The sequence below is a fragment of the Symphodus melops genome (assembly GCF_947650265.1).
Source record: "Symphodus melops genome assembly, chromosome: 16".
NCBI classification, from domain to species: Eukaryota; Metazoa; Chordata; class Actinopteri; order Labriformes; family Labridae; genus Symphodus; species Symphodus melops.
The window spans coordinates 20797342-20811410 of record NC_136706.1 but is presented as its reverse complement, the minus strand read 5'-3'; the positions used below and the strand labels follow the sequence as shown (position 1 = coordinate 20811410).

Here is a 14069-nt window from a genome sequence, read left to right as displayed (position 1 = left end):
CACATAGTGAGGATGTTGGTGTGTCGTCATCTGATCTGATAAACAGCCCTCACCTGCAGAAACTTCCTCTTCCTACTCCTACGTACATTTTAGCCCATGTTGGTAATTATTGAGACATTTTTTTGCCGTTCATTTCTAAGGACGAGGAGAAGAAGTGTCTTTCTGTCATAGTTTACTTTAACCTCCGTGTTAATTTTTGCACTTTACATTCTTTCTTTTGCTGTGTTAGATTTTATTGGCGCAACCAAGCGGCAACCTCTGGCGCTGAAAAATGAAGCCAATGCAGAAGTGTAAAAAAACTGCAGTTTGTCGCATTTTCAGTCTGGTCCAAAACCGATTTTCGTCTGAGTAGATAATGTCTTTAAAGGCACACACTGTTCAGAGGATGACTTATTTTATTCATTTTAAAAGGATCAGAGGCTGTAGCTGTTTACCACGAGGCTCAAGGTCTAGAGCAGCTCCTTTGGTTTTTACAAGGTTGACCCAAGGAGGTTGAGACAACATTTTAAATATGGCCACTGCCATCGTTGGGCTTTAAAACTCCTCCAACACACACAGGAGAGCTGTAGAGGAAGCACATTGTCTAAATCGGATTTTGAATTGCTCCCCGGGACAAATAAAGCAGTTTTTTTAATTGAATTTGATGTATGACTACATGAAGTTATTCCTGGAATGAATTGAACTGAATTATTCAGGTGATTTAAGTTGAATGCTTCAACAATGGAAAGATTACTCTTCCTTACCAGAATATTAGTGATTCACCTGGACACTAAAAAAGAAACCAGTGACCAGTGTGGAAGAAAAAAAGCACTCAACAGCTCCTATAAAAGCTCCTTTTTCTTTTACATCCGACATTGCCTTTTATAACAACATTTCCACACAAAAAACTTTCATTAAATTTGTTTAAGTAAGCCATCATATTTAGAATAACTGGCTATGTGATACGATAAGATGCAACAGAAAATGCCATCACTGACATGGTTGTAATGTAGAGATACATTTGTCCTCCTTTTCATCTGTTGTACATATTGCATCACATGATCAGAAAAGCGCTTCTCGATCTTCCTTTCTCTCTTTGCATCAGTACGAACAAACATTCATGGGATTTGGAAGAGCTTGCAACAAATTTAGTCTTGTTTTTATCGAACTTATTTTCCAAAACTTGTAGAAAACTTGTACACGTACTCCTGACAGATAACTGCAAACTCACTGAACTCATCAGGTAGCGTCTAAACATGTTTATAATTCTTTACTTCATTTGACCTGCATCTAATTTCATGAGCCTTTCCAGAGAAAACACTCTCCAGTTTATCATAATGTTCTGGCCGATCGGTTACGATTTTAGGGTCATGCCATGTTTTCAATCGCATTTTCTACATCTTGTAATTTCTCCTGTTAATGGACGCCTGAGAGTCCTAATTATTCATTTCAGTCATTTAAAAACCGCCATCACGCTTTTCCTGAAATGCATCTTCGTGCATTTTTGCATTTTATAGCTCCTTGTGTTTTTTCCCCCCTCCAAGTTTTAATGAGTGTTGTTTTGCATTATGCAGTACCTCCAGGCTTCAATTTGGCATCTGGGAAAATTGGCTGGACTCCAACACCGTGGTCACCCAGTGCTTATTACTCATTAAGCCTCGTCTGAGGGCCGAGTGGGTGCAGGCGTGGTGGGTGCTAGTTGGGAGCTGCACTGCTCTGAGAGTCGATGTTGTTGTTGTTGTTTTGATGTTCTAGTTATGGAAGTGAAGAAAGAGACAAGAAAGTGAAGAGTTTAAAAGTCGTCATCTGCACATTTTTCCACTTTACCACCCGCACCTTCCCTCGTTTTTTAAATTGCAGTCATGGTCGTACTCTATTGTTAAAAAATGAGAGAAGTTTACTTCAAAGAAGAGGTTACAAAGATGCAAAAGTAACGAGGTTATAAGATGTATTTTAAAAAGAATCCCATACACTTGTATGCCTCAAGTAGGGTTGTCTTGATTATCAGAAATGTAATTAGATATGATACAAATGAAAAATCAAGTGAGCCTCTCCTTGGCATCCAATAGAGGCCTTTTTTTGGTTTTTCCGTTTTTCCCAAAATATCAGGCGAACTCCTACACACAGTCTTAATTTCACAAATACATTGAGGTGGTGGTAAAGTTTTACACAATCCTTTCTCTTCTTAACAGAACATTGGCTTCCTCATCTCTTTCTCTCTCTTCATTACTAAAAAGTCACTGAACAAAGGAAGTGCCCCCGGTCTCCAGGACGCTGGACTTGCAGATGATGTCTGAATATTTATCTGTTTGGTTTAGAATGTTTTATGTATTTGTGTTTCACGACACCTGCTGCACGTTTCCCTCATTCGCTGCAAATGTCAGTGAAAACGTTTGTTTTGGACCTTGGCTTTTTGTTTTTGAATGACTATCATTTATGCATTAGCTTGTGTCTCCTGATGGAAGTGGTTTCAGCTATTGCAGGTCATTGACCTCATCTGCCACATCAAAACCCAGACGAGCGAACATTTTTGAGCGTGCCGTTCTGATTGAGAGTTTAGTGTCAAGCATTCCTTCATGCTCCTTCGACCTTATCTTACAGGCAGCTAAAGGTGGTGCAACAAATTGAGCATTCAGTATCATGCACGGCTCAGTGTCGTCCATGAACTGAATACCTGTCTATCTCTAATGTCCCCTGTGTCCCCTGTATGTTTGGTTGTCTACCTGCTCTGTTGGGGCGAGTGTGTTTGGGAGGAGCTCATTTTAAGTAAGCTGGAAAACCTTCCCTGCACAGTGTGTGTGTGTGTGTGTGTGTGTGTGTGTGTGTGTGTGTGTGTGTGTGTGTGTGTGTGTGTGTGTGTGTGTGTGTGTGTGTGTGTGTGTGTGTGTGTGTGTGTGTGTGTGTGTGTCTGTGTCTGTGTGTGTGTGTGTGTGTGTGTGTGTGTGTGTGTTCTGTGCTTGTATGTAGTTGGGTGGTGTTGAGAAAGATGTTGTGCCAAATCTAAAATAACCTGTGGTTATTACCTGTGAAAACACGCCATGCATCAGTCTCGTCGTATACAGGGGCCGGAGGTACAAAGAGATGTTTCCAGAACATGTCATGTAATTTTACAGCTCTGCACATTATGGGTGAATAGTAATCATGTCTGTCTGCAGCACATTTTGGCACAGTTTACCATCTTTATTTAGATAACTCCTCTATTACAAAGAAATGTTAAAAGTTTTACTTCATGTAACTTTTATTCTGGAGCAAACATGATCTTACTCGTTCTTTTTCTGCCTCGAGTTCTTCGCTTTGAGAACAGCAGGAAGTTTACAGAGTGGTGCCCGACGTGGACAAGAAAACACCTTTTCTTTGTGAGTGAAGAAACTCAGAAACTGGTTATTTTTTTTGCATATCCTCCAGATGATGATGATAGAGCAGCAAGTGGGATTGATGTGATCTAAAACTCGTGTTATTGTTGTGAAATACAGAGGAACAGGTTCAGCTCTGCTTCAATTCACAGAGGAGGAGCGACCAGGCACAGAGCAAACACAGGAGAGTTGATCTGCTGCTCATTCACCTCGTGTACAGACAAACTGGTTCGACTGTGTTTTTATAGAGAGACAGGGCTGCATGCCACTGTAAAGCACACCTCCACAATTACAGATCAGACCTACAGTAGGAAAGAGGTTGAAACACGGCAGGTATTCATGATTGACCCCTCGCAGTTTCTATAGGAGAAGCCTTAATGCTAAAATATTTCAAATATAATTTACTCCAAAGTTTAACTCTCTCCTGTTTAGTCATGACAATGACCCAATCAAACATCTCGGAGATTAGCTGCATTGACTGAGAGCCCAAATCAAGTGAAACTGCTTCAGCATGTTTGAAGGCTTTTGATTATTTCGATGCATGAATCAAAAAACCGTCCAGTCATTAGAACAACGTGTGTTTAAAAAGTTGTGAAAAAACGTTGACTGACTCTGGGGGGGGAAAAAAAAAAAAGAGCCCCAGGAGTCTGCAGGTATCCCAGTGTGCAGGCGGAGAGTTTAAGTTTCCTGGAAAGAAGTTGGCAGAGGTGCTGAATCCACCACAACTCAAATCCAATGGAATCCCAGATTGGTTCCAGCAGGGGTGCCAGTTCACTTCCTGGACACAGAAGAGGTGCCCTCAAGCAAGGCACCAACACCCAGCCCTTCCCTTCACTTGGACATCTCCCCATTAGAGCTTGTTCAGGATCCTGTTTGTGCATGTGTGTGTTAGCCCTCTGGGATTTATAAAACCTGTCTTCTTCTTGACTGAGAAAAATACTTTTTTATTGAATGTAACAAACTGGGGAAAGGATATTTATTGTCTCGTGTGCAACAGGCCTTTAATGTCGTCTTTGAATTAAAGTTTGTAGGATGCTACAAATCAGATTCAACTCACAAATAGTTATGTATTGCATCAACATTTTTCTTCTAAAATTAAAGTTTTACGTCGACAGTTCTCGAGTTATAAGGACAAGTTGAAGAGAATCTACCCCCTTGTATTTGAATTCAGAAATCAGTTTTTATCATGTGTGTTAGAGCAAAGAAAGTACTGAGATAAAGCCTCAGCAGAGTGTAAGTTAAAATAATGTCTTGTATTTCACAGTAAAATAAACAGCTCAACATATTTAATATGAAATGCATTGGTGTAAATTGGTGTTCTCCCGGTGTTAGCGAGCACTAGTTTCCATGATGAGGAAACATTCCTGGTCAGTAAATGAGCCTGCAGGGCGTCTCCTGCTGTTCACTCCCTGTTTAAAGCCGCTGCTGGTTCAAAGTGCACCAACACACAAGGTGACATACCACAGCTGTGATTCATGAGCAAAGCATGCTGGGTAGGACAGTCGGCTGCTGTATTTCACCACATTTTTTTTGCTGAGTAATGACATGTGTTATCATGACCATGCAGGTCCACAGACTTCTGACTTCTGACCCTTAATCAGCTCACAGAGACACACATGATGGTGATTATTGGTTATTTAAGTCTTTGTATTTTTTATCCCCCTTATTTAATTAATGTAAACTTGCTCATAGCTTTTCTTTTTTTCTTTTTTTTTGCTATTGATGCTGTTTATATTCCCTGTTTTACTGTTTTGTTGGAGCTGCTGTAACACCCAAATTTCCCCCATTGGGTGATCAATAAAGATTATCCTTATTCTTATGATATAAACATTACAGCCAGCAGATGGATTTTTAAATTCACTTCTAGAACAAAATCAAATGTGGGTGATAGTTTTCTTCTAGCCTCCAGAAATCATCATTTTAGTCTTTTATTTGCAGAAAACAACAACGAGTGAAGTTAAAAGAGAGCTACAGTGTGTTTCGTTTTCTGACAACAGGATAGAATTTGTTAGCTGCGGCTCAGTTGGTAGAGTCGGTCATCTCTCGTCCGGAGGGTTGGGGGGTTAAATCCCCAGCTGCTGCAGCCACATGTCTGGTGTGTCCTTGAGCAAAACACTTAACCCCAAGTTAAGCTTTGAAAACGGTGTGTGAATAAGAGTCATTACTTTACATGGCGAGCTCTCACATTCGTGTGTGAACGTGGATGACCTGCAGTGTTAAAGTGCTTTGAGTCAGGAGACAAGATAATCGGATGGAAGGCACGGGTCATATAAATCAGTAGTTAGTGGAAGTAACCTCATTTTATGCTTTTATGCACCTTGGCACGCTCTACACCATTCTTTCACATTGATGTTGGCGGACGTCAACTTGTGCCACTCCAGGTACCAAAGTTCAAGCAGCTTGACTTTGTTTGATTGGCTGTGAGCCTAGTAGAATGAGGTGAGCCTGTGTTGACTTCATGCAGAGATGCCGATGTTCAGAACCTTATCGGAAAGACAAAACAAAACCACGACAAAATGATAACTTGATTGCATTAGATCACGATTCGATGGGATGAACTGTTAGGCAGCATGACTAGACGTTTGACTCCCCGTCCCGCTCGATCTCCTCTGTGGTACATTGATGCTCCATGCTCCAGCATCCAGCAGAATTAGAAGTCTTGTGTTTCTGCTGCAGAGGACTGTCTGGACTGCCGGAGCTGAGACACAGCACAGCGGAGCCAGAGGGAGCAAACACACTGACTAAAGTAAAAACCTATCAGCTCTGCGGCGCAGCTGAGACGCACCGAACACGTATCGGGTGGAATTCAGCAGTAAGGCCTGGTACTTGAGAAGGAGCAGCAAACTTTGAGAAATGCAAAACTGAGAAAAGTGTTTAGACTTAAAGTAAAACCTTCACAGAACACAGTGTCTGTTTAGACTAAAGGTGATCATGCAAGTTAAGCAAAGTAAAAGCAAGAAAGCAAAGGAGTTCAATAAATTTGACTTTGTGTTTGAAAATCTGAGTTTATTGTCACGCACTGGGAGACAGATTACCTGGTAAGAAGATGAGAAGTATCTTAAAAAGGGCTTGTTTCATAAACACATCCAGGTGAAAAGTTAAACAATCACACAGCGCATAGAAATGACTCCGATGATTCATAACTTCCTGCGGGTGCGGGCAGAGAAGCTACCTCACAATATTATTTGTACTAACAGGCAGATTTAGCGACGCCTCATGTGAAAAGGATGAGGCGCTCCTCTGAGCTGCCGTCAGAGTTTTCAAAAGGGGGCAAAATTGTTTTCAGTGTAATCCAACTTTTTCTGGAGTGGATGTTTGATGAGATTAAAGAGGAGTTCATATTGAAAATCCTCCGTCATTTTGCTCAGCTTTGAAGGAAAATTTATAGTTTGTGTTTTAACTTTCTGAGCAGTTTTTTATGACAGATTTTTAATTTGGACTCCTCGCTGGCTCTTTTTTCCTCCATCTCATTGTGGAATTAACTTCCTCCACCCCCACCCTCCTCATACCTGCCTGCTTATCAAGGTGTGCCGGACTTGGCGACCTGCCACAGTCATCAGGCTCCACCCAGGCACACCCTGGGGTGGGGATCTGTTTTTGGTGGGGGTGTTGGGACTACAACCTCGTGATCTGACAGAAGCTCAGTTTGTGAATATTGAGTTTAGTACTTTTGTATAAGAACAGTCAAAGAATTTATAACTTCTAATAAGTTGATATACAAACATTGCAATACAGTGCCTTGGATTATGAGATGTCCTTTAATGACATCGTCAGACATTTGCTGACTGAAATATGGATGATAATTCCTTTTTATGAATAATATGAGACACACTACAGACTCAAACTTACAAGGGATGTCACTTTTTTATTAAAATACCCCCCCCCCCATTTTCATTTCTTTATTTTAGTACTGACTCTTAAACCAACAGCCTCTTTACGATCCAAAAGGACCGACTTATTTTATGTTATTCACCAGAAACACAAGTTAATCAAGTTGATCGGGATCAAGTGCAGCTTTCTCTTTATTTACAAAATGACCTGCTGATGTGTTTTCCGAGGATTTAAAAAAATAAATAAAATGATGATGATGATGATGATGATGATGATGATGATGATGAACACCTGTTGAGCGTGCACAGAGGTTCCTGCATGGTACCTAAATATTTGCGAGAGAGTTGTGGCTTTGCAGTGACCATGTGTGTCTCCACTTAAGCAGTAGGCTCGCCCACTTTACACTTTACATCTCCTGCCGCTCGTCCCTGTTGCTTTTGCAACAACGTTGCTGTCTTTGATTCCTGGAGTCAAGAGTGCCTGCTGTTGTTACGCTGAGAGCGCCTTCTGCAGGCTCAAACTGCCCGACTGCTGATGGACTAATGTTGGCCTTCAAATAAGAGCAGTGTAGATGCCTAAGACATTCATTGCATTTTTTCTCTGTTAAACTCTCTGACATACTGCAGACACAAACGTGCGTGCAGACACACACACACACACACACACACACACACGCACACGCACACACACATGACTGCACAGACAAATAAAGGGTTGAGTAAACGAACAATCAATCAAGCCCAGAGAGCTTGACAAACTCTGGTCAGATATTAACTACAAACCTCTCTCTCTCTCTCTCTCTCTCTCTCTCTCTCTCTCTCTCTCTCTCTCTCTCTCTCTCTCTCTCTCTCTCTCTCTCTCTCTCTCTCTCTCTCTCTCTCTCTCCGCTCGTCCATGCTGGTCAGTGGCGAGTTGGTAGTTAGGGTCATCTCCATGTACACAAGTGCAGCCCACCCACACACCCACACACACACACACACACACACACACACACACACACACACACACACACCCTGTGGTCTGAGCTCGGTCAGGAAATGAGATTTGAGTCCTGAATCTTCCATCATGAACTCGTCTCTCTCTCCAGCTCCTGCAGTGAGTATCTGAAACATGTTTTTACTTCTCACAAGCTTCAAACAGTGATGTGATGTTTGTCTTTTTGAAGGCTTAGTGCTGAAACAACAGTGTGGTTTACAAGTATCTGAACATACATAAAGGTGGTCTTTAAGCAGGTCCTTTCAAAGTCTTGGTCGTGAAGCAGTTTGCTCTTTTGAAGGTTTTAAAAGGAGGGAAATTTGTTGAGGCTAATTTAAAGCTTTGAGACGAGTGGAAATAAAAAATAATGTTAGTCACCGACATCTGAGGTCCTGTGTGATTTCAGTTAAAAATAACTTTTGATGGCACTAAAGTCATGAGTCCAACACACTAAGATTTTAATTTGTTTAATTAATTTGAATCGTTCATTTTCTGAACACATTTTTCAAAGAAGTAACAGCAGGTGATATTTTTACATTTTCAGTGAATTGAAATTGAAATCTGCTTTACTGTTGAATTGCTTTGATGGAAACAGAATCGTGTCTCATGCAATCATAGTATTACAGTGGCTTTTTTCTGTGACGTATCGGAATGAGGTTTGTTGTTTAGATGCCTCAGTATGAAGAGTTAGCGGGCATTTGTCTATAAAGCCAGCCTGCTTCATTTTGCTCACTAACAGCTTGTTTACCAGATTTAATTTTTGTGAGGTGAAATTGCTCCTTGTGATGCTTTTGTTTCACGATTTTTATTTAAAGTATTGAGAAGTCATCTTCGAACCGTAGATCTAAATCCTTGACCTGCAGCAGTGCACAGCTGAGCATTGTTGTGTCGTTGTTAGTTTATTTTCCTGCCAAACACGGCCGTCTTTTTCACACCCAGCACTCACATTGTTTTTAACAAGTATTAAACGTAGTTACACACTCATGATTCAACCATTACTAAATAAGCTGACGTTGCCCCATTGGCCAAGAAAGTCTTCATCTAAAGTCAACGCCGACACAGGAGTTTCTTCTTTGTTCAGACCCAGGACCAACACATCGACCCTCTGCTTGTTCCACATTGGATCCAATGAAGCGATCCTCCTCTTCAGCTTACTGATAGGTTTTATGATAAACAGAGAAGTTGAGTTGTTGAACAGAATAGAAGGTCTTTATTGTCATTATACAAATCGAGATCCCTTGGCTTCACCTTAAAGTGCACACAGCTAAAAACAAAAGAGGAGAGAGAATAAACACGTTGCAAAGGTCTGAATAAATCAATAGTATATATTTGAAGAAGAACTGATTACTCACTCATTGTGTACACACATAACCTGTTTAATGGAGGCCCAGGTGGCCATGCTTAAACATGTTGATGCAGGCAGACAAAGCTCCAGACAACTATCAGAGTAGCTGGTGTCGTATTAGTGGTTAAGAAAACATATTTATGTGTTGAGCATGGAAAAAGTTAGAGTTAAAGATGAGATCCACTCTTTAATGTTTATTTACTGCACTTTATTAAGTCATCGACACATCGAACAAAGTAGTCACACAACGCATTTATCCTGCAGGCCTAATGAGCACATCTAAAGCAGACTGCATTTATCTGCAGATAGAGAAGCTATTCCACTGTCAGCTCTTATCTTCATGCTCTTCTTGAAGCTCCTTAAAGGCAGGAGCACTCATGGCCTTTGTCTACACCAGGTATGACCTCCTCACCTGCAGCCTGGGTTTCTATTTTTTCATGCATGTCCAAACATGACGGTAAACAAAGAGGCCAGACCCAAGAAGGGTGTAGAGATGTAGCTGTACTGGTTTTAGTGCTTCGCTAATTCCATTCGAAATATAACGTCATGTTGTTGTTTTTGTGCTTTTACATTTTAACTCCTTTAAATATGTTGTTTTCCGGGAAATGTAGTAAAGGAAATAAATGAGCAGAACTCAAACACAACGTGAAGGAGACAAAGTAACTAAGAGAGAGTTGAAGCATCCCACATGTGCTCTGTTTTACTTTATAATGAGATGTTTTTCATAAAGCACAGACTTTGTCAGGTCTGCTGAATGTCACATGCCATTTAAATAATGTACATCCAGACCGTGTTTGTCCTGTTTCCATCATCCTTTAACTTCTATAGGAACTCCTCTCTGCTCCTGTCAGTGCATGTAATCCTCCTCAGAGGGATTAAAACACAATGGACGTGTTTTGATTGCTTTTAATCAGACAACAGAGACTCTCTGTGTCATGAGCATTCAGCCCACTCATGCTGTGTATGCATCCACTCACACACCGAGGACGGGGAATTAATTGCCAGCTGTCCATCCGTAGTTTTAATATATGTATAGATGTATGGAGATTGATTTTCTCCTTTAAGATAAAAACACACATGGGAGCCAGCCGGGTTAAAGCTGCTTCAGCACAAAGCCTCTCTGTGGTGGGTTTTATTCAGTAGTGGGTGTGGAGCTTCGATAAATGAGAGTCTGTTAGGCGGAGTTTCCAACACCTGCAATGTTTAATCCTCATCTTCAGAACATTATTGAACTGATGTCACACTTTGACATTTTACGTCTGAAACCGACAAAACATGTTTAAGATATCCTCAAGTCGTATTATAACAAGAAAGAAAATAAAGATTTTCTAGTTTCTTTGTTATCTACTTTAACTTTTCAGTGCATAATCCGCTCAGCCTTTGAAGATACAGTGTTTGTGTTTTTTAGCCGCCACTCACAGGTGAACTCTGACTTCCCCAAAACGAGGTAATCCATCACAGCAAACACTACAGAGATAACATTTTTAACGTGAACCCCTGTCACTCTCCTGGCACACTGACAAGTGGAAGTCTCTTCAGGACATGATCCTTCAAAACACCTCAGCTGATGAACTGCTCTGCCTGCTAGTCGGGACAGTATGGGAGTTCATTTCAGGATACGTGTAACCGTCTTGGATTCATATACGTTAGATGTGAATCATAAAGCGAAGGTGTGGAGCTTGTTAAAGTGGTTTTCTGAGCAGAATGTTCAGTTGCATTGTGGGAAATGTAAGAGTGTCTGTAGCCTGGGCCGTCATTGGGGTGAAGAAAGCTGTACTAGTACTCATGTTTATAACCATGATATGATGTGACCTGTCTGTTCCATGGGGAGCACACGTGGGACCTGTAACGCTATTTTGCATTGCTGTTACTGGTAGCTGTTTAGCTGCACCTCCTTTAATCTCAGATGCACCCTAACCTTTTTTTTTTTTTCTCGAACCGGGCCATAACAAGTAAACAGCTCGTGAATTTTGAGCCGATTTAAACCACTTAGACACGCACAGATGGACAATGTCTCATTGTACTGAAGTAAAGTCATAATAACCTACGATGGCTGCTGACATACTGACAATTTGGATCCAGAGAGTCTGAAGTAACAGAAGTATCGACGTCCAATAAAACAGCACAGAGCCTCATTTGTCAACAGAGCTGTCAATCATGGCGTTATACCTTTTTATAGCATCAACTAAACTTCCCCCAGAAATAAACACTTGGCTGTAAGTCAGTACGATACAAACCAACTATAATGACAATCATTTTTGTGTGTCTGTGTCATCCTTCAGTCGGCTCTGCTGTTTCATATCTGAGATGTTCGTGGTATTTAGGGCATCCTCATAATTCAGTTGGGAGGCAGGATTCGCCACATTTCAGCCTTTCCCTCCCACTGTTCTTGTTTCTCTCCATTCCACCTCGATGAAAATGTTTCTTAAAGCGTCGCAGAGGAATGTTTTGACATTTGGGTGTTGTCCTAAATCTGTTTGACAACAGCATCTAAACACTCAGGTAAAACTTTTAACAAAATGTCCTGTGGATGAAAGATTTTTCCCACCAAGGTCAGACTGATGATTTCATTTAAACTTTGTTTTCGCTGCATGTACTGTGTGCTGTCTGGTTGATTTACAGAGCTGGTTGAGGGTTTTTAAGGTGTGCTACCACTAAAATGTTGTGATGTGAAGTTAAACAAATGAATTAAAAATATTCTCTCTGTGTCTCTCTTTAAAGTCTCCAGAGGACCAGAGAATAGGAGAGGACTTCCCCGCTCGTCTGGACAAACTACGGCAGCTGGTAGAAGACAAAGTTCACATCCTTCAATCCCCCATCACCGAGGAGCAACAGGTAAAAGACATTCAAGACCATAAAAAGCTCTTGTAAGGTGACTTTGAACCAGAGGAAAAGCTGTAGCATCAGTAATGTGTTTAATGCCTTGAACTATCTGACAGAAATGGTTTCTGATTTCTTTTCGGGTTTGAAATGAGTGTTTTCCTTAAATCTTTAAAAACCTGTAACACAGCAGTTCATTAGAGTAGAAGCTGCTTCTCGTTGCAGCGGTGGCCTTGTGGTTCGTGTACAGACTCCTGGAAGCAGTTGGCCCAGGTTTGAATCCCATTGCTGTTCAGCATGTCATTCCCAACTCTGTCTTTCCCCGACTGCCAACTCTACCTACTGTCCTCATGTCCCTCTTATAAAGACCCAGCTCACCCCAAAATCTTAAAGAAAAAAGGGAAAATAAACACTTCAAACATAACCATCGGAAGTAGGAGAAAAAGGAAAAATGTGTCCTGTTTTAGTTGTTGACATCAGAATTTCTTTTTCTTTGTTTGTTTAATAGCAACCGGAAATGAGAAGATGTGAAATAGTTGAATTGTTTTAATATCTGATAATATCTTTTAAATCTAAAATTTGACTCGCATCAGGATGTGACCTTCGGGACGTGATTTCAACTTGATATCACAAAATAATGTTCGAAAGACAAAAGCTTTGCACTGACAAAAGAAGATGAAGGCTCTTTGAATGAATTCAATAGGATGATATAGCTGCTTCTCTCAGCTGTTAGTGAGAGTTCTGTTTAAAGGTTGAACTACTCCAACGATCAAAAATGAAATAATTTAACATGTTAGTTTCCACCTTAATTTATTGACGTGTCCTTTCGCTCTTATTTGCCTTTTGTCTACAAATGACTCGTTTCTGAAGCCCTCAGTCTCAGCAGAGAGAGAGCTGCAGTGATTAGGTTCACAAACAATCTGCCGCTGATTACGTCACCTGCACACTCATCGTCTGCTGGCTGTCTGTCTCCTCAACCTTTAAAAGAAAAACAACCAAACATCATGTTACTCAAAGGTCAAGAGGTCATGCAGGAGGTCAAGCTGACTGTGCACTTGATGAGTCACAAGGCAGGCTGCGTTTGAGCAACTGGAATATAGTACATAAAGTTGCCTTTACATCACAACTTTCAAGCAAAACAATAAAAAAAAGAATCTGTGTGTGTATGAAAAGGTGAAATGATTTGAAGCCGGAAGCTAATCTTTACACAGGGATGTAATGTAAAGGAACTCTTAGCTCTTTAATGATTTCAACTAAAGACGGACAGAGTCAGCTTTAATAGAATCTGAAACATGCACGCCTGCGGTTAAAACATTCGAAGATGTCTTTGAATGTCGCCGAGGCATCAAATGTCATTTTGTCTTTGCTGACGTTGAAACTCTGTAAAGTGTTTTTGAAATGAATCTTTGCTAGAGGGTACGAGGCTAATTGCTCAACGCCGCATTCCTCGCAACTGACTACGCAGGGATTTGCTTTTATTGGCCGCGTCTTCATGTGACTTCTTTGATATTTTTTTTTTCCACTTCATTTCTCTGTGGGAACACATTTCCCTCCCTCTGTCTTTCTGTCTGTCTCTGTTCGTCTCTGTTGATCCCACCTGAGGTCAAGTTCATTCTGTCATATTCCCTAACACTGATAAATCAATTTCATGCCGATCAAGCAATGACAGCGATGCTTCGTTTATGAGAAGAGGATGATGTCAGAGTTGACTAAACATTTTGACCATTTTAACCAACATTACAGAGGAGCTCCTCTTGGCTGCATTT

General features: G+C 40.9%; 1 protein-coding gene across 2 annotated transcripts in view; it reads left to right on the top strand.

Annotated features, from left to right (window-relative positions):
- Window positions 1-14069, top strand: part of LOC306837022 (uncharacterized protein) — a 57306-nt gene that overhangs the window by 15312 nt on the left and 27925 nt on the right. The window contains exons 1-2 of one of the 2 annotated variants that reach the window (XM_079364455.1): window positions 8208-8258; window positions 12205-12318. In XM_079364455.1, the coding sequence (XP_079220581.1) occupies window positions 8229-8258; window positions 12205-12318 (144 nt within the window). In that variant the 5' untranslated portion in view covers window positions 8208-8228. Of the gene's footprint in view, window positions 1-8207; window positions 8259-12204; window positions 12319-14069 lie in introns of those variants that run through there. The other variant, XM_079364454.1, reaches the window with a different exon arrangement.